The sequence below is a fragment of the Xenopus laevis genome, chromosome 6L (assembly GCF_017654675.1).
Source record: "Xenopus laevis strain J_2021 chromosome 6L, Xenopus_laevis_v10.1, whole genome shotgun sequence".
Classification (NCBI taxonomy): Eukaryota; Metazoa; Chordata; class Amphibia; order Anura; family Pipidae; genus Xenopus; species Xenopus laevis.
This window is the reverse complement of record NC_054381.1, coordinates 2173021-2193766: the sequence shown is the minus strand read 5'-3', so window position 1 is coordinate 2193766 and position 20746 is coordinate 2173021. Positions and strand designations below refer to the sequence as shown.

The 20746-nt window shown below is 38.1% G+C and overlaps 3 protein-coding genes and 1 pseudogene across 5 annotated transcripts in view; all 4 read right to left on the bottom strand.

Moving 5' to 3' along the window:
• The window catches only part of LOC121394826 (zinc finger protein 239-like), a 601589-nt gene that overhangs the window by 472152 nt on the left and 108691 nt on the right, over positions 1–20746 (bottom strand). The window lies entirely within an intron of this gene.
• LOC121394830 (gastrula zinc finger protein XlCGF8.2DB-like) lies at positions 1932–18627 on the bottom strand. 2 transcript variants are annotated; one of them, XM_041566983.1, is made up of 2 exons: positions 18564–18627; positions 1932–3340 (listed from the first exon to the last, which is right to left on the bottom strand). In XM_041566983.1, exon 2 carries the CDS (start codon positions 3325–3327, stop codon positions 2386–2388), a length of 942 nt encoding a protein of 313 aa, XP_041422917.1. In that variant the 5' UTR covers positions 3328–3340; positions 18564–18627; the 3' UTR covers positions 1932–2385. The 2 variants fall into 2 exon arrangements, with proteins under 2 accessions (XP_041422917.1, XP_041422916.1); XM_041566982.1 differs by lacking the exon at positions 18564–18627 and adding an exon at positions 4593–4929 and having other exon boundaries at positions 1932–3491.
• LOC108718446 (gastrula zinc finger protein XlCGF49.1) lies at positions 10942–13007 on the bottom strand. Of its 2 annotated transcripts, none has more exons than XM_018266778.2 (2): positions 12663–13007; positions 10942–12247 (listed from the first exon to the last, which is right to left on the bottom strand). In XM_018266778.2, the coding sequence occupies exon 2, from the start codon at positions 12130–12132 to the stop codon at positions 11464–11466; it is 669 nt and encodes a 222-aa protein (XP_018122267.2). In that variant the 5' UTR covers positions 12133–12247; positions 12663–13007; the 3' UTR covers positions 10942–11463. The 2 variants fall into 2 exon arrangements, with proteins under 2 accessions (XP_018122267.2, XP_041422932.1); XM_041566998.1 differs by having other exon boundaries at positions 12738–13007.
• On the bottom strand, positions 17414–18570 carry LOC108718445 (annotated as a pseudogene).

The window sequence follows — 20746 nt, the reverse complement described above, 5'->3', positions numbered from 1 at the left end:
CAGCCCTCAAGGCACTAAAATTAGCTTTTTCTGTTGCCCCAGTGTATATTTGTTTTTTGCACCAGACATTAAGGGGCATATTTATCAAGGGTCGAATTTCAAATTGAAAAAACTTCGAAATTCAAATTCAAAAAGGAATAGCACATTTGATTGAATTTGATTCAAAGTTTTTCCCCAAAAAAACATTGATTTTTCAAAGTCCACCAATTGACTCCAAAAGGGCTCTAGGACAGGGATCCCCAACCTTTTGAATCCGTGAGTAACATTCAGAAGTAAAACTAGTTGAAGAGCAACACAAGCATGAAAAATGTTCTTGGGTGCCAAATACAGTAAGTGCTGTGATTGGCCATTTGGTAGCCCCTATGTGGACTGGCAGCCTACAGGAGGCTCTGTTTGGCAGTACCCCTGTTTTTTTTATACAACCAAACCTTGCCTCCAAACCTGGAATTCCAAAATAAGCTCCTGCTTTGAGGCCACTGGTAGCAACATCCAAGGGGGTTGGAGAGCAACATGTTACTCATGAGCTACTGGTTGGGGATCACTGCTCTAGGAGGTCCCCCATAGGCTAAAACAGAAATTCGGCAAGTTTTAGATGGCGAATGGTCAAAATCGAATTTTTAAAGAGACAGTACATGAAATTTCTAAATTTTTAATTTTTTTAAAATTTGAATATGGTTATTTTTGGATTATTGCACGAAACCCAACACAGATCAGGATATCTTCTGGACTTCTCCCATTGACTTATATACAACCTCAGCAGGTCTGAGATGCCGGATTTTTGGATTCTGACTATAATCCATCCTCGGGTATAATAAAGTTTTTTTTTTCACATAAAATTCAGATTTTATAATATTTGAAATAAAAAGTCTGAATACTATAATACAATTTGGGCATTCTGACCTTAATAAATAACCCTCTAGATGTTGCTGTTGTGTATAAAAGAACTTCTTCTTGACATCCCATTTAGCCTATGATTAAAGGAGAAGGAAACCCTTTCAGGTGCAAAACCCCTCACTCGGTGCATGCGCCGCCCAACACCGGTGAATCCAGGAAGGTAGGCCAGGGGGGAGGGGTTTTGCGCCAAAAGGGTTTCCTTCTCCTTTAAGAGGTGTTCCTGAAACATGTGAGGCGTCCATTACACTTCAGCCACCTGCTCGTTAATGGGCCTGTGCCCATTAGTTCTGAGCTAAAATGCTCTTTATGTTATGAGACTAGTTGGGTCAGTACCACTGCATTCCAAGGGAGATGGGAATCAGCTCTTAGTTGAGTTTAATGGCCCCAGACAGAGAATGGTAAAGGAGCAGTAGACAATTTGAGGGTTCTGGGATAATTCTTACCTTAATTCATATTTTAGGGTGGGTTTAATTACCTACTTAAAGGGGAAGGAAAGGCTAAAAGTAAGTAAGTAAGCCTTATCAGAAAGGTCTATATAAATACACCAGTAACCCCTCAAAGTAATGCTGCTCTGAGTCCTCTGTCAAACAGCACATTTCTTTCCTTCTATTGTGTACTCATGGGCTTCTGTATCAGACTTCCTGTTTTCATCTTAAACCTCCAGGGCTTGGGCTTGAGCATGCTCAGTTTGTTCCTCTCTCCCTCCCTGCTGTAATCTGAGCCCAGAGCTATGAATGAGCAGGGAGAGAATCAGGCAGGAAGTGATGTCACACCAAGCTAATATGGCAGCTACTATCCTAAACAAACAGAGAGCTTCTTGAGCTGTTTACATTGGTATGATAAAGCATTTTCCAGAATAAATATTGTGTTATAGTTTGCACTACTGTGGCTAATCTATTGGCAATAAACTGCTTTGGTAGCTTTCCTTCTCCTTTAAACCTTAATTTCCTCATAAGTGTCTACTGTTATGGATACTATAATATATAGAGACAGAAATAGTCCCAGTACATTGGTAACCAAAAATCCATAATGCATGATTTAAAATAGACAAAACTTATGTTCAGCTTTATTCATTGAACTCATATTTAGCAAGGGTGTTTTCTCCCAGAAAGGTCTTTCAGAAAAGTCAATCAGAAAAACAAAAACTCTGCACTGCACCTGCTAAAATATTACATTTCTTTAATTCAGTGAATGTTATTAGAAAATAATCCCAAAGTGGCTGAATTTGAGTTTTAAATAAGCAAAGGAGAACCCATTCAGAATGCTTGTTGGTAGCTTTAGATGTAGTTGAGTTGGAAGGTCCATCTATCAGAACTTCATAATGGCAGAGAGCCAGAGTAGAAAAGAAAACCATGAAGCATCTTCCATGATTTAACCAAGTGAAAGGTTAAAGTGTTAGTTTGTTCTCTTCATCTGAAAATAATCCATTTATTTCCTTTGTGGAATGTCTGCTACGTTCTGTGCAGGTGAAAGGGTTCTCCCCTGTGCAGATTACATGGTGCTGTTGAAGGTTGGACTTTGTTGAGAAACATCTGCCTGGTACATCTGAACATTCAAAAGTCTTGTCCTTGTGTGGATAATTCCATGCCGCTGAAGGCTGGACTTTCTTGAGAAACATTTGCCACATTCCATGCAAGTGAATGGTTTCTCCCCTGTGTGAGTTGCCTGGTGACAGTATAGTCTTCCCTCACTGCAAAAGCTTTTCCCACATTCTGTACATGTGAAAGGTTTTTTTGTGTGAAGTCGCATGTGTTTTTCAAGCCTGTCCTCACGGGTGAATTTTTTCCCACATTTGGTACATGGGAACCTCTTCTCTCCTGTGTGGACTATTACGTGTGAAGAAAGGTTGTCCTTTGTAGAGAAACTTTTGCCGCATTCTGTACAAGTCAAAGGTTTCTCCCCTGTGTGAATTTTTTGATGCCTGTTGAGGTGGCTCTTTAAACCGAAACGTTTCCCACATTCTGCACAAGGAAATGGTTTCTCCCCCGTGTGACTTTTGTGGTGCGCCTGAAGTTGGCTTTTCTGGGAGAAGCTCTTTCCACATTCTGTACACTCAAATGGTTTCACTCCAATATGAATTTTCTGATGCCTGAGTAAATTATCCTTCAAAGTGAAATGTTTCTCACATTCTGTACATGCATAAGGTTTCTCTCCTGTGTGGATTATCTGGTGTCTTTTAAGGCATTCCTTCAGCCTGAAACTATTGCCACATTCTGTGCAGGTAAATGGTTTCTCCCCAGTATGAATCCTCTGGTGAATTTCCAAGTCTCTTTGTAGAGTAAAACATTTGCCACATTCAGTGCACATGAATGGTTTCTCAGAGATGTTACATGTGTTAAGTTCATTATTTATTAAGTATCTTTGCTCAATTTCTGGACAGTCATCATTTTGTGCCACCGAGGGACGTTCCTTCTGGCAGTTGGGAAGGCTCATTGTATTAAAGCTTTTTCTGAGTCTGATACAGATTTATCTTTCCAATGTGAGAATTTGCTGGTGTTGGAGAAGTTCTACAGTCTAATGGTCTCTTGTCTTTATCCAAAGAATCAGAGAATCATTGGCTTCTGTAGCTCTTCTCTTTCAAGCAAATATATAAATGACTGTAAGAATGTATTTAAGAGAAAACATTTACTTTACAGAAGGAATACATATTTATTTTTTACTTTGTTTATATAAATAAGTCACATTTCATGTCTATGAATTGTTTCCAAAAGTCCAAAAATATATTCCAAGTCAATTCTCTCAAAGTTAAAAAATCACTCTTTATTTAGCATAAATAATAAAAAGTAGGCATACAGACCAATTGATGCTCCGCCTTACGCGTTTCGCACCCACAGGCACTTATTCATAGGCATGAATATGAATAAGTGCCTATGAATAAGTGCCTGTGGGTGCGAAACGCGTAAGGCGGAGCATCAATTGGTCTGTATGCCTACTTTTTAATATTTATGCGAAATAAAGAGTGATTTTTTAACTTTTAGAGAATTGACTTGGAATATATTTTTGGACTTTTGATTTGGGTGCCTTTTGGAGTTGGGGGCTATATTCCAGCATTTTTTGGCCCTTATTTGACAGGCCTGTGTAGTCTGCAGCAGCTGAGCAATAAGTGTTTTTATAAATTGTTTCCCACTTAATACATACAGTATGGGACCTGTTATCCACAATGCTCAGGACCTGGGGTTTTCCGGTTAATGAATCTTTCTGTAATTTGGATCTTCATACCTTAAGTCTACTAGAAAATCATATAAACATTAAATAAAGCCAATAGGCTGGTTTTGCTTCCAATAAGGATTAATTATATCTTAGTTGTGATCAAGTACAAGTTACTGTTTTATTATTACACAGAAAAAGGGAATTATTTTTTAAAAATTTGGAGAAAATGGGATTCTATGAGAGAAGGACATTCCGTAATTCAGAACTTTATGTATAATGGGTCCAGGATAACAGATCACTTACCTGTATATGCTGTATACACACCAATAACATCAGCATTAATGTAAGTGAATAGTAATAGTGTAAGGTCCAGGGAAGGTTTGGCAAAGTAACAGTAACTAATGTATAACAAGTGTAATTCTTACAGATAATAACATATACTGAAATAATCACTCAAAAGGGCTAAACACTAATTACAAGAAGAAAATAAATATTGTTAAGACAAAACCACAAAGATAAATGTGCGACTCTGACACTGATCTAGTTACCTGTCCTTGGGCAGAGTCTCCTCATTAGCCTGCAGAGCTCCTGTACCCACACGTCTCTTCCCCAAACTAACTCACCTCTCATTCTCACACCTTTTTATCCCATTTTGGATCCCCCCAAGCCTGGATCTGCTTCAACTACTTACAACAAACAACTATGGGCCGTGCCTTTGTTTTGGGAAAAAGGTTTCCCCACAATATGTAAAGGAAGACTGATGAGTTCTTGTTCTCTAACGACCTTCATTAGCATAGTCACATGTTTATCAATGGCTCTTAATTAGCATGGGATAATGAGAGACTGGAACAGCCTTAATTTGCACCCTGGGATGGAACTATGGAACATAATAAAGGTGCAACTTTACTCCCTCAGGCTCCAGTTTAACATGAATGTCCCACTGTCTGAGTGTTAATTGGGCCTTTTCTTATTATTATTCAGTGAAAGTGCAAATCTAATAATATTCAGGGAACTGTCTGTATAAAGATGGGGGAACACGGGGCATATTCTCTGCATATTTGAGCCCAATACTAAATGACTCCAGAAACTGCTACTGCCTCCTATTCACTTGTCAGGAGACATATAACACTGGCACTATGGGAATAATCATCTAATAACATATATATATATATAGTGGATAATAGTGTAATAGTGGATGTTTTGAGACTGAAAGTGCCACATTTACTGCTGCCAATCTGCTACATGACAGTTGTGGAATTGAGGAGAATAAGGCCGGTGTCTATGACTGTCATTGGCCTATTGAACACAGGGTGCATCACCCATTCTACTAGTGACAAATAACACCCAGATATTAACAGTCACCCATCTTTTTTATGAGAAATTATTTTTTCCAAACAAAAGAAAAAAATCTCAAACTCAAAAATTTGATCGCCAGTTTATTTATGAAAAATCTAATGTAATTACTTTTTTGTACTTAATAAAAAATATTTTCTACATATTCGTATTAGAACAATTTATGTAGACGTCTGCATTTTAGGGTTTTTACTGTCTGAAATGGTGACTTAATTACTAATTTAGCCTCACAATGTAATTACAGGAAAATATACTGATTTAAATATATTCAGACTCATATTTTATGTAGAAATAAAGTATATGTTTCAGTTGTATCAGAGAAGAAGGTGTCATTTCAGGTTCAAGCAAACTTGTGACTATGTAGGACAGAGGGGGACATTTAGTTATGGGACCTGTTATCCACAATGCTCTGGAACTGGGGTTTTCCATAATTTGGATCTTCATACCTTAAAGGGGATGTTCACCTTCCAAAACTTTTTCAGTGACATTGTTTTCAGATTGTTCTTCAGTAAAAAATACTTTTTTCAATCACTTTCCTTTTTTTTATTTTTTCCCATTTTCCAAAATCTATGTGTAAAATTGAATGTCTGTTGTTTCAGTCTGACAGCTCAGTAATTCATACCCTAATATATAAGTTAGTATAATACAGATATATTTTGGTCCCCTTGCAAAAAACAGTAGCTGCTTTTTAAGTTTTTTTCATGAACTTATTTGTGCATTTGACAGTCAAGATTGATGTTTGAATGTGTCAAAGCAAATAAATTACTTTTTTCAGTGTTGTTCTGCTTTGTTTTAGTACAATTGTTCAGAGAATAAATTTCAGTTCAGAAACCTGCATTTTACTGTGTTGTTAGACTTCCCCCACCTGCTTCTCTCTTTCAGATTGGTGATTCCGATTTATCCTAAATTTATCCTAAATTTGCTCCATGTTTTTTTAGTCCCTTTAAGATCCAGGAAGTTGTAAAAACTGTATGGGGGTTATTTATCAAAGTCTGAATTTATCTCAATATTTTCTGCTACAAACTCCAATCAAATTTTCTCGGGTTTTGATGCTTATTTATTATTAGATTTTCCTGAAAATTAGCTTTGCAGTAAAAAAAATCCGATTTTCAAAATTTTTTGGGATTTATTCATCTGATTTTCACAAATTTTACTATTTTTTCGGAATTTTCACATGAAAACTTTGGGGAATTGCATGAGACCCAGTGCACATCAAAAAATCATTGGGACTTCTCCCATTGACTTATATACAACCTTGATAGGTCTGAGATGCTGGATTTTCTGATTCACACTTTTCCATCCTCATGGTTTATTAAATTCTGAAAAATTTTAGATTTTTTTTTAGAAGTCAGATTTTATAAAAAAAAATCAAAACTTTTCAGAATTTATTAAACCATGTGATTTCTGTTTATTGCAGACTGTCACACACAACATATTTCAGGCCCCTTAGTTCCGTTTCTCAAGTAACAACAACAGATACACAATAACCTTTATACCAACTCCTAGTAGTCCAGTGTCCAATCATTATTGGTATATAAATTATAGCATTGTCCATCTTAATAGTCATAGGTGTCTGTAATATAATAGATTCCAAGTGTCCAAAGAGGAATTCGATACTAAATGAAGATGAAATATACAATTGTATCATCACATGGTATCTAATTCCCCTATGGAGACTAGGAAACTAACTCTATCATGGACAACTGTGGACAATACTCTAATTTATATACCAATAATGATTATATACCACTTATATGTGGATAACTGTGACACAAGCACCCCCTTATTCAGAGCCCTACATTCTTTGGACACCCCAGTCTGTGGCACCATTAACTGTAACATCAAAGGACTGCCCAGGGAATTGCTGAATAAGAAACTGAAAGATGGAGAAGTACATGATCTAAGAAGTGATGAGCTTCTGGTGTTAAGATTTACAGACACCAAAAACATTCTATGCTTACTACTAAGCACAATGAGAGTGTAATTGTCCAACACAGAAGTGACAGTAGGCCGCAAAATCAAAACCACTCTGTAGTAAAGAATATAGTAGCATATGGCTGGTGAACATAAAACAGACCAAATCTGAATTTATTACAATGGCACCAGAAAAACCAGGGCCTTGTATAAAAAACAGCATTTTATATGATCCAAATGACCCTTTATAATTCTTATATCATTTATAAGACATCAGTACCAGACCCAAGATTGTCTTATTATAATTATCTGCTGCAGTTGTTCCCTGCCCTATTATTTGGAGATGTAGAGGAGGTTCCAGACATGCCTGACAATGACAATGTTGCTGAATGGTGGGTAAGAATTTCATTGCTCAAATTCCAAAAACTCTTAATAAAAAATATGCCCAGAGAGAATGTAAGGTTTGTCATTCCAAGGGTGTTAGATGAGATGTTTGATATTATTGTCCCAAGTATCCTAACAAGCCTGCTTTGTGTTTCCAGCCATTATTGAGGTGTATTATAATGTGATACACTATGAGAGGACATGAATGTTGTGTTGGTTGGTCAGGGCTCTCTGGGTTTGTTATAAGGATTTATTATTTCTGTATAGAGGACTTGTCATGCCCTAGGGTTTATGTACAAGGTTGTAGTAACTGGCTATGTGTGTTGACAAAGTTGTGATTGGGCAGTTGTTTTTCAGGTTCCAAGTCCCCAATTGAGATCTATATTCTGGCAGGTTCCAACTTCACTCATTATTAGGTTATATAGATATATATGTACTGAACAAGGTTCAACAAGGTGTGTCATAGAATTTGCATGAATGTTTTTTCTGTATAGGAAGGATCTCAGGATTTATGGTGTAGGACATAATTGTATGTTGGTAGACTGAGTTTGTTCTTAGTCTAAGAAAAAACAATGGTTTTGTGTCATCTTGTTTTGTATCACCACAGGACAGATGGGATTAATATTAAAGATTCTTTACTAAACAGAAACAGGTGAGTAAAATACATATTGGGGTTCAGTTGGGGTAATAGGAGCAAGAAGCACTTTGCAGATCCAGATTCAAGTTCAGACCAATGTGCTGACGTCTGCGAGGGACTACTGTCATATTTCTCCAGGTAAGGGGCAGTTTAGCCTAGAAACTTTGAGATATGTACATAAATTCTCAGCCCAATATTGCGCATTGTCCCTGTTTTGGGATGTTGCTGCGTCTCTCTGTGTAACCATAGATACAGGGTATCTTTTTATTCAGGGGAATTTGCAGATTGAGATTTAGCAGATTTTTGATAGTTGCCATGGAAACGTAGGGAGAAATCTAATTTTGCTTATGACTATGAAGATTTTCATTCATCCAGGTCATGGTATATCTAATATAGGTCAATCTAAAAACAACTGGAGTTGCTGAGTAATCAATGAAGACGTTTCACTTCTCATCCGAGCAGCTTCTTCAGTACAACTGACTGGTGTGGGAAGTTCTCGGCATATAAACTCTTCCACTGATCCAATCACAATGGCACATTGTAACTCTTCAGAGAGGTGACATCTGAAGAAACTCACAGAGGTGTTGATTCTGTGTAGTTGTGATAGGATTATCCAATGTGTCATGTGACTCCTAGATACAGCTGTTACTTGTGAGAGTTGCATGAATGGGTGTGTGAAGTGTTCTGAATCCGCCGGGGTACAGATGTTAGAACAGCATTGTATGTAGCAGACAGGTGGTGTCGAAGGCCCCCGCCTCTGTTCAGGGATGGTTTCTCCACCTTGACATGAATCGCCTCTTTCACGCCTCGTTCAAACCAGCGGCTTCTTTATCCAAGATTTGGACCTTGCTGTCTACAAAGGAGTGTCCCTTGTCTTTTAGGTGTAGAAAGACAGCCATGCTAATTTTGTATCTGTTTTTTTTTCCCTTTATTTCAGACCAGAGTGCTGATTTCTATGAAGGACTAGGCCACAATTCTCCATGTAGAAAAAAATGACATCTTTAAATAGCTGAAGGTGTATACTTTTCAGAAATATATAGATTATGGCAGTTATTTCACAGGTAGGGCGCATTTTAGGCTGAAATAACTTTGAGACATGCACACAAATCACAACCCCAATATTTTGCATTGTTCCCATTGTTCCCATGGGTTATCATTTTATTCAGTTTAACTAGCAGATTGATATTTAGTAGAGTGTTGTTAGTTTGAATAATAGGATATGAAGCACACCATCCTCAGGCTTTGCCTTTAAAACATTTAATTCCAGCGGAATTCACACACAAGCTTTAGGAGGAAAACCCCTTCCTCAGGTGCGTATTATTCAAGATAAGGAATTTGGCTGACTTGGAGGCAGCTTGGGAGTAGATGCACCCTGAAACAGTAAGTGGTGTGCTGAAGAAAACATTGTTTTTTGGAGTGTTGTTAGTTGCCATGGAAACTTAGGGGAGAAATCCAACTTTGTATCTGGTTTTTCCTTTATTTCAGACAAAAGTGCCGACTTCTACAAAGGACTGTGTTTTCATGTAGAAAAGCAAGAATGGCATCTTTAAATAGCTGAAAGTTTGCATTTTGGGGAAATAAATGATTTGTGGGGCTTATTTCACAGGCGGGGGGTGCTTAGATTGAAAAACTGCAAGTATTACACATGGAGAGCAGCCCCCTGATTCTAAACTGATACTGCCCTCGTGCATTGCTTCTGTTTTGGGGTGTTTAGTGGGCGTGTATCTATGTGTACCCATATTTATATGGCATATTAGCATTATAAGTTTCATTTTCAAATTTGCTCTGGTTTGAACATGTTTATAAGAGCCAAATCTACATTTGATCCTGCATCTAAGTTTATAAAAAAAAAACGAAAAATTCTATATAAAAAAAAAGCTCTAAATTTCCAGATACAATGATAAAAATCACAAAACATTAGTTTCTTTCTTCCTTTACATATAAAAATGTTATATATTTTTGATGGGAGGTACATTATTTTGGCTCTGCTCTACCATGGAAACAAAATAGAAACTAAGGCACACCCCACCCAACGCTTTTATTACTTGTTGGGGCCAAGTCCTTTCAACAAGTGCAGTAGATGAAGGGGCTTGGCCCAAAAACATTTGCTGGAATCTCACCTTAATAAAAGGAAATTTGGAATAGTTTTTGTGCCATTGAGTTTGTAATTTGCTTGCACTTTTGAGTGAAAATGACAGAAACCTGAAAGTCTCTAAAAATACCAAACTTGAGGATATTTTACACCTTACCGATGCACCAAATCCAGGATTTGGTATTTTTCTGCAGGATTTGGCCGAATCATTCTGCGTGGTCAATTCAAATCTGAATAAGCAAATTAGGGGAGGGAAATCACGTGACTTTTTGTCATAAAACAAGGAAGTAAACATATTTTCCCCTTGCGACCCCTCATTTGCATATGCAAATTATGATTCCGATTGTATTCAGTATTCGGACAAATCTTTTGCCAAGGATTCAGGGGTTTGGCCGAATCCAAAATAGTAGATTTGGTGCAACCCTATTAGATTTACATAAAGATTTACTGCATTAACTGTTACATTTGTTTATCCACTTTGTTCTGGTGTAAAATTAACTTTTCTATGAAAAAAAAATACAAAAATACAAATAACTTTATTTTTGTTTACATTTCACCCAAAATACGAATCACATCTCCAGAATGATTGCAAAATGACACCTGTCACAGCCCAATTTGTAATGAAAAAACAAAATACCATTTCCCTAGTTTCATGGAGGTTTTCCTACAAAAAAAAAACCATGTTAAACTGAACAAAATGCTTAAACTTAAATGGTTAAATGTAGATCACAGATAATTATCAAAGCTCTGTACAACAGTTGCTAAAACATATGAACAAACATGACTTAATAAAGTTTATGAGACAAAAACACAATGAATAAAATACAAATAATCCCATCGTGTGTGAGTTTGATGTCACACGGGGTCTGTGAGGAGAGAAGAAATCAATGGCAATGTCTGTTGTTGGAGGGTAAGTTTTCATTAATGGATAATGTGGACCTGGGAGAGTCTGGAGGAGAATTAAGTGACTGTATCTCTTGTAGGACTTGTCTGGTGGAGAAGATGAAAAGTCCAAGTGAAGTTCTCTCTCGTGTGCGGATTATATGATGTTGTTTCCCCCATTCTGTACAAGTTCCAGTTCCTTGTGTATCAAGTCTCTGTCGTTTGGTGAAGATTTTCGTTGAAGACAAAACTGTGCCACAGTCAGTACATGGGAAACCATTTTGTGCGAGTGAATCCGTAGATGTTGCTCCAGATGAGCCTTACGAGCGAAACGTTTCCCACATTCGACGCATGTGAAAGGTTTCTCTCCTGTGTGAATCCTGTGATGTTTTCTAAGGACACACAATAACTGGAAACTTTCCCCACATTCTGAACACGGATAAGATTTCTCCTCTGTGTGAATTCTGTGATGTTTGGTAAGTTGGCTCTTGGAAAGGAACCATTTCCCACAATCCCCACAAGCAAATGATTTCTCGCCCGTGTGAATCTTGTAGTGTCCCCGCAGGTGGCAGCTCTGGGAGAAGCTTTTTCCACATTCCGTACAGATAAACTGTCTTATTCCCGTGTGAACGGTCTCATGTCGGACTAGGTGACTCTTTAGAGAGAAGCCTTTCCCACATTCTGTACATGCGTAAGGTTTCTCCCCTGTGTGAAGTCTCTGGTGACGCTGAAAGCAGAATTTTTTTGAGAATGTTTTCCCACATTCTGCACAATCATATTGTTGTTCCACCGATGGAAGTTCCTTCTGGCAGTTGGGAAGGCTCATTGCACTAAAGTCTGAGTCTGATACAGATTTATCTTTCCAATGGGAGGATTTGCTGGTGTTGGAGAAATTGCACAGTCTAATGGTCTCTTGTCTTTATCCAAAGAATCAGGAATCTCTAACCAGTAATGGAAAGAACAAGAGAGTAATCAATATTAAAATTAACTGCCTTTTTGTGGAATTAATAGGGTAGAGAGTCTAGAAAATCGGCAGTCCTGTCCTGCTTTATGGCAGCTGAGATTCGAGTAGAACAGAACATAAACACATAAGTAAAAAATGGCAAAGCCACAATGACAAATTGACAGCAGATCCCAGGAAAACCAACCCCACCAGTCAGTACAATACAGTATTAAACAAAGGAACTAATAAATCCCCCAACATGAATAAATGAGCCATAAGCACAATGAGATAAGGAGAATAAAAAAGCAATAAGTGATCAGTATGAGAGGAAACAAATGGGCTCAGTAGCACAAGCTGACTCCAGTGGATTCCCAGAATTCAGGGGGGATCAGTGGAAACACTGATATAGTTACCTGTCCTTGGGCAGAGTCTCCTCATTAGCCTGCAGAGCTCCTGTACCCACACGTCTCTTCCCCAAACTAACTCACCTCTCATTCTCACACCTTTTTATCCCATTTTGGATCCCCCCAAGCCTGGATCTGCTTCAACTACTTACAACAAACAACTATGGGCCGTGCCTTTGTTTTGGGAAAAAGGTTTCCCCACAATATGTAAAGGAAGACTGATGAGTTCTTGTTCTCTAACGACCTTCATTAGCATAGTCACATGTTTATCAATGGCTCTTAATTAGCATGGGATAATGAGAGACTGGAACAGCCTTAATTTGCACCCTGGGATGAAACTATGGAACATAATAAAGGTGCAATTTCTTCATCTGTGTGTGAGTTGGGTTCTTCTTATTCTTCTTCTTCTTCTTCTTCTTCTTCTTCTTCTCCTTCTCCTTCTTCATTTCAGACAATAATGAGCATTTTGAGACTGAAAGGGGCAGATTTACCTAGGGTTGAATATCGAGGGTTAATTATCCTCAATATTCGACTGCCGAATGTAAATCCTTCGACTTCGAATATCGAAGTCGAAGGCTTTAACACAAATAGTTCGATCAAACAATCAAACGAAAAATCGTTCGATCGAACGATTAAATCCTTCGAATCATTCGATTCGAAGGATTTTAATCCATCGATCAAACGTTTTTTTTTCGGCCAAAACATAGTTGCAAAGCCTATGAGGACCTTCCCCATAGACTAACATTGCACCTCGGTAGGTTTAAGGTGGCGAAGTAGGGGGTCGAAGTTTTTTTTAAAGAGACAGTACTTCAATTACCGAATGGTCGAAAATTCAAAAGTCGAAGTAGCCAATTCGATGGTCGAAGTAGCCAAAAAAATCATTGGAAATTCAAGGTTTTTTTTCTTCTATTCCTTCGCTCGAGCTAAGTAAATGGGCCCCAAAGTGTCAGTTCCACAACTCAGGTTATTAACAGTAAAGGATTTGGATATATTTAAAGTAAGGGTTAAAAATGAGATGCACTAACTCTGCACTTGTTGGAGAAGTTCTTATTTGTTCCGTAAGAAATGATTGTTTGGCCAGACATATGGGGTAAATTTATCAAAGAGTGAAGTTCCGCCTCTAGAGGGAAATTCCGCAGCTCTCCATTCATTTCTATGGGATTTTGAAAGGCGTATTTATCAATAGGTGAAAGTGAAAGTTCATCCTTTGATAAATACGCCTATAAAAATCCCATAGAAATGAATGGAGAGTGGCGGAATTTCACTCTAGTGGCGGAACTTCACTATTAACTTCACTCTTTGATAAATATACCTCATAGAGAAAAGCCCCAAAAATAAACTGATATAAACTTACACAGAGTAGCCCTCTGAGCACTTTTACTTCCATCTTCATTTTGGCTTCTGAGATGATAGAAGTTTTATACAACTGGTTAAAGCAGCGTCAGGGACTCTAACAACCGCTAGCACTTTCTCTGCACTCCCTTTATTTTGTTAACCCCACGCGTGCTGACTCCATGTTCTATAAACATCTCAGAAACTATAACATATAAAACTTGATGGATGTTTGTTCTTTTTTCAACCTAACTTCCTTACTATTTACTGTATACCACTAAACTAGAAAAAATGACTGTACAATAGAAAAATGCTCCAATAAGGACCCTGTGTTTTTTGGGTTTAGATTTCCTTTAACATCTACAAACTGAATGTTTAATTACTGTGTCATTTGGCCTTCACATCACATGATTGATTTAAATCAGGCAAAAATGTAATGTATAAAGGCTGGAGTGAGTGGATGTGTAACATAATAGCCAGAACACTACTTCCTGCTTTTCAGCTCTCTTGCTTTCCACTGATTGGTTACCCTGGTTACCAGCCAGTAACCAATCAGAGACTTGAGGGGAGGCACATGGGACATATCTGTTGCTTTTGAATCTGAGCTGAATGCTGAGGATCAATTACAAACTCACTGAACAGTTATGTCCCATGTGGCCCCCCTTATAGTCACTGACTAACTCAGAGTTAGAGAGCTGAAAAGCAGGAAGTAGTGTTCTGGCTATTATGTTACACATCCACTCACTCCAGCCTTTATACATTACATTTTTGCCTAACTAACTATATTAGATACATTTTTTATTTTGCACAGCCTATCTATTTACCCAGTTTTTATTTTTACACTGAACTGTTCCTTTAAAGAGGAAGTTTACATTTAAATTAACTAAGTTCTGGAAAACTTATTCTAAGCTTTATCTTTTCATTTAACTTTTATTTTCTAAAGTTTTGTTGTCCTTTTAATAGGATGCAAGTAAAAATTCTCTCTGGTTGCCATAGGTCACAGAACCTAGCAACCAAAAGACACATCACATTTGCAGGTTTAATTTTATTAATATTTTACCTTATTTCTTCACCGGACTTCTGATCTGAGCTGTATCGTCGAGCTCCCTCCCTCCCACAGTTTGTCCAAGGTTTAAGTGAACTGATTTATAAGGTCCCCCAACAACCTGAATAGGAATAAACCACAGACCCTCCTACAAGAAGTCGCACCACTCAGTAAGGCATGACTTTATTTTTAATATGACAGGACACTATTCAGTTCAGTATAATTGAAGTTCAGTCAGTCTAAATAATAATTAAGTGCTTAGCAGAATCACTTTCATTAGGTTCTCATTCACAGGTCAGTAGCAATTATTATTCAGCAGTGTCACTCATTCCTGCTGATATTTCAGTCCAAATAGTTTATTATTCAGCATTAAGTGTCAGGTCAATTTATTTATGTATAGTAGGAGTAGGAGCCAACACTTCAGGATGGAATTACTTTGATGGGCCTCTTCTCTCCACTAACACAACTAGATGTAATTGATCCTTACTATGATGCTTTCAACATAATCTCATCTATTTTGAGCATGATTAATTAATAAGCATCGGGGATACATTATACAATAGAGCAAACAAATGTGCTCTGCCTGATTGTAATTTTAATACACACTTTTTTTTCACCCTGGTTCATTTTATATTTTTAACATATACCAATAAAGGTTAAATTTTAATTAAATTGTTCTTGGGATTTATGGAATATTAAATGGGATGGTGCAATATTTTGGGTCATTCTTTCCTCTCAATAAAACGTTTGCTACATTTCACTTGACCCTGCACACCATTTTTGGTTTTTTGGTTGGTGGGAGGTGCTGTAGACCCTATTACACTTGCATTATCTGGAATTACTTTGAGACACCTTTTGTTTCTCCTCTTCTTATTGTATTTCTATGCGACCCAAGTTGTGCTCCCTATCGCCACCTATTGGTAAACCTGAGTATAGCACGTATGCAGAAAAAAGCTTTTTTGTGCCTGCTATGTAGTTACCTCCCCATTGCTCTGTTGTTAAAGGGATACTGTCATGGGAAAAATGTTTTTCAAAACACATCAGTTAATAGTGCTGCTCCAGCAGAATTCTGCACTGAAAAATTTAATTTGCCTAGACATATTGTCAGTTTCCAAGCTGTCCCCAGTCATGTGACTTGTGCTCTGATAAACTTCAGTCACTCTTTACTGCTGTACTGCAAGTTGGAGGGATATTACCCCCCAAGAAGCCTAACAACAGAACAACGGGAAGGTAACCAGATAGCAGCTCCCTAACACAAGATAACAGCTGCCTGGTAGATCTAAGAACAGCACTCAATAGTAAAATCCAGGTCCCACTGAGACACATTCAGTTTTTATTTCTAAATGACACTGTTTACACTGCAAATAATTAACTCTACTATATAAAATTCCTGAACAAGCAGGTGTATTTTTTAGTTGTAATATTGGTGTGTCATTGTGTCCATCTGGACCATCTGTCCTTCCAAAAACAGGTCGGTTTGAGTCAAAACTGGTTTCGGATTTTAATCCATCGATCGAACGATTTTTCTTCGACCCAAAAAAGCTTAGAAAGCCTATGGGGACCTTCGCCATAGGCTAACATTGACTTCGGTAGCTTTAGGTGGCGAACTAGGGGGTTGAAGTTTTTCTTAAAGAGACAGTACTTCGACTTTCGGATGGTCGAATAGTCGAACGATTTTTAGTTCGAATCATTCGAGACGAAGTCGTAGTCGAAGGTCGAAGTAGACCATTTGATGGTCGAAGTAGCCAAAAAAAAACATTCAAAATTCTACATTTTTTTTTTCTTCTATTCCTTCACTCGAGCTAAGTAAATGGGCCCCATAATGTGTGTTCAGATTCTCCAGCTCATGAGGAGACATTTGGGCAGTAAGAATCAGTCTGTGGTGCTCACTGGTATAACCCTGGGCCGGAGCAGTTTTCAGCTTTTGTTTGGGGCTCTGACTATTTTGTGCAGCACTTGTGTCAAATCAACTTTATCTGTCTTGTCCCTCAAGTGTTCTGACAGGTGTATCTCTCTTGTTCTTTATATCAGCCTTGGGCTTATTTATCATGACATTGATGTGACAGTTTGGCCAATATCAGTGGGATAACTACAGAGCAAGGGACCCCCATGGTTGTGGGTGGGATCAGCTTCTTCTGTAACGGGGTCCATGGGTGACCTGTGATGTGACCTCTGTCCTCACTCATTTTTTTTATCTAAAATTCCTCAGGATGTGAAACAATAATTCCCAGGTGTAATAATTGGCTTTTAGGCACATGTTTGTAAATTAGTGGGGGTGAAATCTGTGTAATAACAGGTTCCTGTCTGTGGAATTTCTATAGAATAATAACAAAACCTTATTGATCCTTTGATGAACACAATCAAATAATGACTCTCACTATGATTAAACTCCATTGTGAATTATATTTTATAATAAACTGAGTTGAGGGGATTGAACACATCTTTGAATTCTATTTCAGAACTGTCCCACTGTAATAAGAAAAAAGCCACAAAACAATATCCAATGATTGCCGACACCTTCATGGGACCACATCTAGTTTTTAAAAAACACATTTATGTCAATATTTTCATATGATACTGCCAAATGTGCCCCCCAAGCTTCTCACTAGTCTTTAGTAAGTCCCCACGACGTGTTCCTCTCGTATGACTTCTCTGGTGCCTGGTAAGGAACAACAAAACTTGGCCACATTCTGTGCATGGGAAATGTCTCAATGCTGTGTTAGTTTTCTGATGGTGGAGAAGGGGGATCATAGAAAAGAATTGTTTCCCACATTCTACACAAGTGAATGGTTTCTCCCCTGTGTGAATTCTGTGATGGTTGGTAAGGCGACTCTTAAAAAGGAAACTTTCCCCACATTCTGCACAATGAAATGGTTTCTCCCCCGTGTGAATTTTTTGATGCTTGATAAGTTCACTCTTTGACTTGAAACGTTTCCCACATTCTTTACAAGTGAATGGTTTCTCCCCTGTGTGAATTCTGTGATGGTTGGTAAGGCTACTCTTAAAAAGGAAACTTTCCCCACATTCTACCCAACTAAATGGTTTCTCCCCTGTGTGAATTTTCTGATGCTTGATCACGTCCCTCTTTGACTTGAAACATTTCCCACATTCTACACAAGGAAATGGTTTCCCCCCCGTGTGAATGCTAAAGTGCTTCTGCAGGTGGATTTTCCGGGAGAAGCTTTTTCCACATTCTATACACATGAATGGTTTGATGCCGGTATGAATTCTCTGGTGACAGACTAAACTACTCAATTCACTGACCTGTTTCCCACACTCTGAACAAGCATAAGGTTTCTCCCCAGTGTGAATTCTCTGGTGGTGTTTAAGGATCTCTTTTAGCCTGAACCTTTTCCCACACTCTGTACAAGCATATGGTTTCTTCCCAGTGTGAATACTCTAGTGAAGAATAAGTCCCCTCTTTTTTGGAAATCTTTTCCCACATTCTGGACAGTCATAACATTGAAGTTCCTTCTGGGAGTTGGGAAGGCTCATTGTACTAAAGCTTTTTCGGAGTCTGATACAGATGTTTCTTTCCAATGTGAGGATTTGCTGGTGTTGGAGAAGTTCTACAGTCTAATGGTCTCTTGTCTTTATCCAAAGGATAGGTTAATTGCAAGCTTCTGTGGCTTCTCTATCGCTTCTTTTTTTCAATCATATATGTAAAAGGGAAGAAGAAAAGACATACAGATTGTAATAAATAGTAAAAATGAACTGTCAATAATAAAAATATTTTTGTTTTGTTTTTGTAATTTTGGTACTGGTGTTTCTGGTTGTTTTTGATTTATTGTTAAGTTAATAGGGACTTTCATCAAAAATTGTGCTTGAAGAAAAAAATCATAAATGATAGCTATGGGCTAAAGGGGGATAATAATAAAAGGCACCATGTTTGCCCAGGAGCAGTAACCCATAGCAGCCAATCAACATGTCTCGTTTAGTGGTCACCTTTTCAAAAGCAATTGTCTCTGATGGACCTCTTTTTGGGCACATCTGTATATTTCTACTTTATATAAACAGCATTATTCTGAGATGTTACCCTGTTATATGCCATTAATATTTAGCATTATTGTGGGACTATGCTGGTAAGAAGAGTTAGCATTAAAGGAGAACTAACCCCTAAAAATGAATGTGGCTAAAATGTCCTATTTTCTATAGTGAACTTATTGCACGAGGCTAAAGTTTGAGCTTGTCAATAGCAGCAATGATCCAGGACTTCAAACTTGTCACAGGGGGTCACCATCTTGGAAAGTGTCTGTGACACTCACATGCTCAGTGGGCTCTGATTGGCTGTTGAGAAGCTAAGCTTAGGGCTCGTCACTAATTATCCAGCAGAAAATGAGCTTCCCTGGCTGTAATATAAGCTGATGCTACAGGTTTGCTGATTATTCAATTCTGATGCTAATTGCACTGGTTTCTGTGCTGCCATGTAGTAATTATGTGTATTAATGACTAATCAGCCTTATATTGTGACATTTCTATTCTATGTGTACTGTATATTGTGAGTGGCTCCCTAAGCTCAGTAAGTGACAGCAGCACAGAGCATGTGCAGTGAATCAGCAGAAAAGAAGATGGGGAGCTACTGGGGCATCTTTGGAGACACAGATCTTTACTGCTAAAGGGCTGTGGTTGCCTTGGGCTGGTACAGAAGCACAAAACATCATGTACAACATTTCTACCTACTTCCTCCCAGGGAAGCCAACCCCACCAGTCAGTACAATACAACATTAAACAAAGGAACTTGAAGCCAGAATAAATCCCCCAACATGAATAAATGAGCCATAAGCACAATGAGATAAGGAGAATAAAAAAGCAATAAGTGATCAGTATGAGAGGAAACAAATGGGCTCAGTAGCACAAGCTGACTCCAGTGGATTCCCAGAATTCAGGGGGGATCAGTGGAAACACTGATCTAGTTACCTGTCCTTGGGCAGAGTCTCCTCATTAGCCTGCAGAGCTCCTGTACCCACACGTCTCTTCCCCAAACTAACTCACCTCTCATTCTCACACCTTTTTATCCCATTTTGGATCCCCCCAAGCCTGGATCTACTTCAACTACTTACAACAAAGAATTTTGGGCCGTGCCTTCCATCAAGGTTCTCCCACAAAAAGGAAAGCTCATGAGTTCTTGTAAAACCTTCATTAGCAGAGTCACGTGTTTAGCAAAGGACCCTAATTAACATGGGATAATGAGAGACTGGAACAGCCTTGATTTGCACCCTGGGATGTAACTATGGAACATAATAAAGGTGCAACTTTACTCCCTCAGGCACCTGTTAAACATTCGTGTGAGTCCTCCCTTTTCTTATTATTTTCAGGTGAAAGTGCAAATCCGATCTAATAATATTCTCCAAATATTTGGCTGTATAAAGCTTGAGGGACAAGGGGACATATTCTCAAGCACATCCCATAGTGAAGCCCTGCACAAGGCAGAATCATTGGCGATCAAGTTCTAATCATTCCAAAAATTCAAAAAGTGGATCATCACCAGTCAGACCTATAAATCATCTGTATTTCAAGAAGTTTATAATTCTAAAGAAATGGGAGAAATTATATTTTCTTTCCTAAAATATTTGCAACACTAGATATAGAGTTCTCCATGTATGTGTCATTAACAACATTCTCCAGTGAAAAGCACAGAAGTTTGATGCTAAAACCTGGGATCTAATGAAACTCAAGTCCAGCAGTGACTAAGGGAAGAGTCTGGGGTCTGTGACCC

Bases quoted from the DNA above. Each gene is read 5' to 3' on its own strand.
- LOC121394830 (XM_041566983.1), bottom strand. From the start codon at position 3,327: ATGAGCCTTCCCAACTGCCAGAAGGAACGTCCCTCGGTGGCACAAAAT.
- LOC108718446 (XM_018266778.2), bottom strand. From the start codon at position 12,132: ATGAGCCTTCCCAACTGCCAGAAGGAACTTCCATCGGTGGAACAACAA.